We start from the raw sequence: 2,076 nt of genomic DNA on the forward strand, positions 1-2,076 counted from the left end.
CAAATAAACACCCCCTTATAACCAAAATGCCTCATTCTTGTCTGAAAACAATATGCTATTAAAGTGTGAGATTTGAACCTGTTGTAAATAGGTACCACAAATGTTGTAAATAGAGATAAACATCTACTGAGTCTGGAACATCCCTTTGATTATGATTAACAATTAACTTGAACTACTTATTTATCTGAAGCAATATAAATCAAGTACAAAAGCCAGTAAATCAGGACATTATAAAAGGAACAAGAGAGGCTGTGAGGATGACAGAGCAAGAGCTGGAAACACACATCAGTGAAGAATGAAGGCTTTAGTATGTATACTGCTGCTGTTGGAAACCTTTGTGTTTGTCGTCCAGCAGCAGGTAGATGGAGGACTCAATGAGAATGAGATCAGTCAACAGATCAGCTCTGAGGACGGAAGACAGAATCCACCTCAAACAGACACTTTGAGAGCTGAAGCTTCAACTGACAGCCAACAATACTGTGATCTGGGCATCCCTGACATCCATGCAGCACTGAGAGAACTGACCGCCACCGTTACAGAGCAGAAAGGAAACATCAGAGAACTGACCGCCACCGTTACAGAGCAGAAAGGAAACATCAGAGAACTGACCGCCACCGTTACAGAGCAGAAAGGAAACATCAGAGAACTGACCGCCACCGTTACAGAGCAGAAAGAAAAGAACAGAGAACTGACCGCCACCGTTACAGAGCAGAAAGAAAACATCAGAGCTTTAGAGGCACAACTTGGGGAACAACAGACGTTTATCCTAGATGAGATGAACAAGAAAAATGAAGGTACTTCACCAAAACATTCACTCTTTAATGATCCTCAAAGTAAAACACTAGTGTAATACATTGTATAGTGTAAATGTTAGTGTAAAGTTGAGTGTATACTGTGTAAATTGTGTTATCTATTACTATAATCAGTGTAAATGTCATTTAACAGAATCTTTATTCCTTCACAGAAATTTCAAATCTTACTCTGAGTCAAGTGGAGGAGTTGAGAAAGGAAAATAGAGGTGAAAGTGTGCTTGAATGATGTTAAATTCAGTGTATACATTCTCAGTGTAATACAGTAATATATCACAATATTGCTTATGTTTTTCAATAATAGACAGAGAAATAGCTTTTTCAGCGGGGCTGAGGGAATCTGGCAGTGGAAATACTGGTCCTTTTACCACTGACATCACACTAACCTACAAGAACATCATCACAAACATAGGGAACGCCTACAACCCAATTACAGGTAATTATCAGTGAAATGGAGTCATAAAACTCAGTTTATAGTAATGAAAACCTTCTGCTCCATTCAGACCTCTCTGCAGTTGTGTAATGTGTATAAGAGAATTAAATCATCTGCCATCTTTCAAAACTATTACACAATGTGTTTGGTAATTGAGCAATCGTACAGGAAACAGCTGATTCTGTATCTCTTGTTATTTGATTTAGGTGTTTTCACAGCCCCACTGAAAGGAGCGTACATGTTCAGAACCTCTGTATATGGTTATGGCCCAACTGCAGCAACTGCAGACATTATTAAGAATGGAGAGCATGTGGTTATAGCAGATGCTTGGCAGAATAAGGATGGAGTAAACTCCTCGAATGGAGTTGTGTTGATCCTGGAGGTTGGAGATGTTGTCTATGTGAGACTTCGGTCTAGCAAGAGGTTATATGATAGCCAAAATAACCACAACACTTTCAGTGGTTATCTACTGTTTCCATTAGGTTAACAGGAGCTTTGAAGAATGTGTTTCCAGCATTTCTGAACATTTAGTGTATGATTTAAGATGAAGAATCATTAAGAATCTTTAACATATGAACCTGTAATAATGAAAACTAATGTGGGTCTGACATTTGCAATAGATTACTGTATAAAAGCTCAATGTAATACACTAAGTTCTGATCTGTCTATACATGTAAGTTTGTATAAAGAGTTTCAGCACTGAGACAGACAGGACCCATGAATATCACATGTGACTCAAAAGTGTTTTGTTAAAGTAATAAATCTAGAATGTTAAATAATACATTTTTAAGTGTATCTTGTTACTGATTCTTGATCTGTATCTCTTCATCCTAC

General features: G+C 37.7%; 1 protein-coding gene across 1 annotated transcript; it reads left to right on the forward strand.

The window, feature by feature from the left end:
• Positions 1-248: 248 nt before the first annotated feature.
• On the forward strand, positions 249-2,076 carry LOC125246324 (multimerin-2-like). The gene is made up of 4 exons (XM_048157285.1): positions 249-794; positions 965-1,018; positions 1,114-1,245; positions 1,449-2,076. Exons 1-4 carry the CDS (start codon positions 296-298, stop codon positions 1,727-1,729), a joined length of 966 nt encoding a protein of 321 aa, XP_048013242.1. The 5' UTR covers positions 249-295; the 3' UTR covers positions 1,730-2,076.

The sequence above is a fragment of the Megalobrama amblycephala genome, linkage group LG14, assembly GCF_018812025.1.
Source record: "Megalobrama amblycephala isolate DHTTF-2021 linkage group LG14, ASM1881202v1, whole genome shotgun sequence".
NCBI classification, from domain to species: Eukaryota; Metazoa; Chordata; class Actinopteri; order Cypriniformes; family Xenocyprididae; genus Megalobrama; species Megalobrama amblycephala.

Coding starts and splice junctions, on each gene's coding strand:
- LOC125246324 (XM_048157285.1), top strand. CDS start 296: ATGAAGGCTTTAGTATGTATACTGCTGCTGTTGGAAACCTTTGTGTTT. Junction 1,019..1,113: donor GTTGAGAAAGGAAAATAGAG/GTGAAAGTGTGC, acceptor TTTCAATAATAG/ACAGAGAAATAGCTTTTTCA. Junction 1,246..1,448: donor CGCCTACAACCCAATTACAG/GTAATTATCAGT, acceptor TATTTGATTTAG/GTGTTTTCACAGCCCCACTG.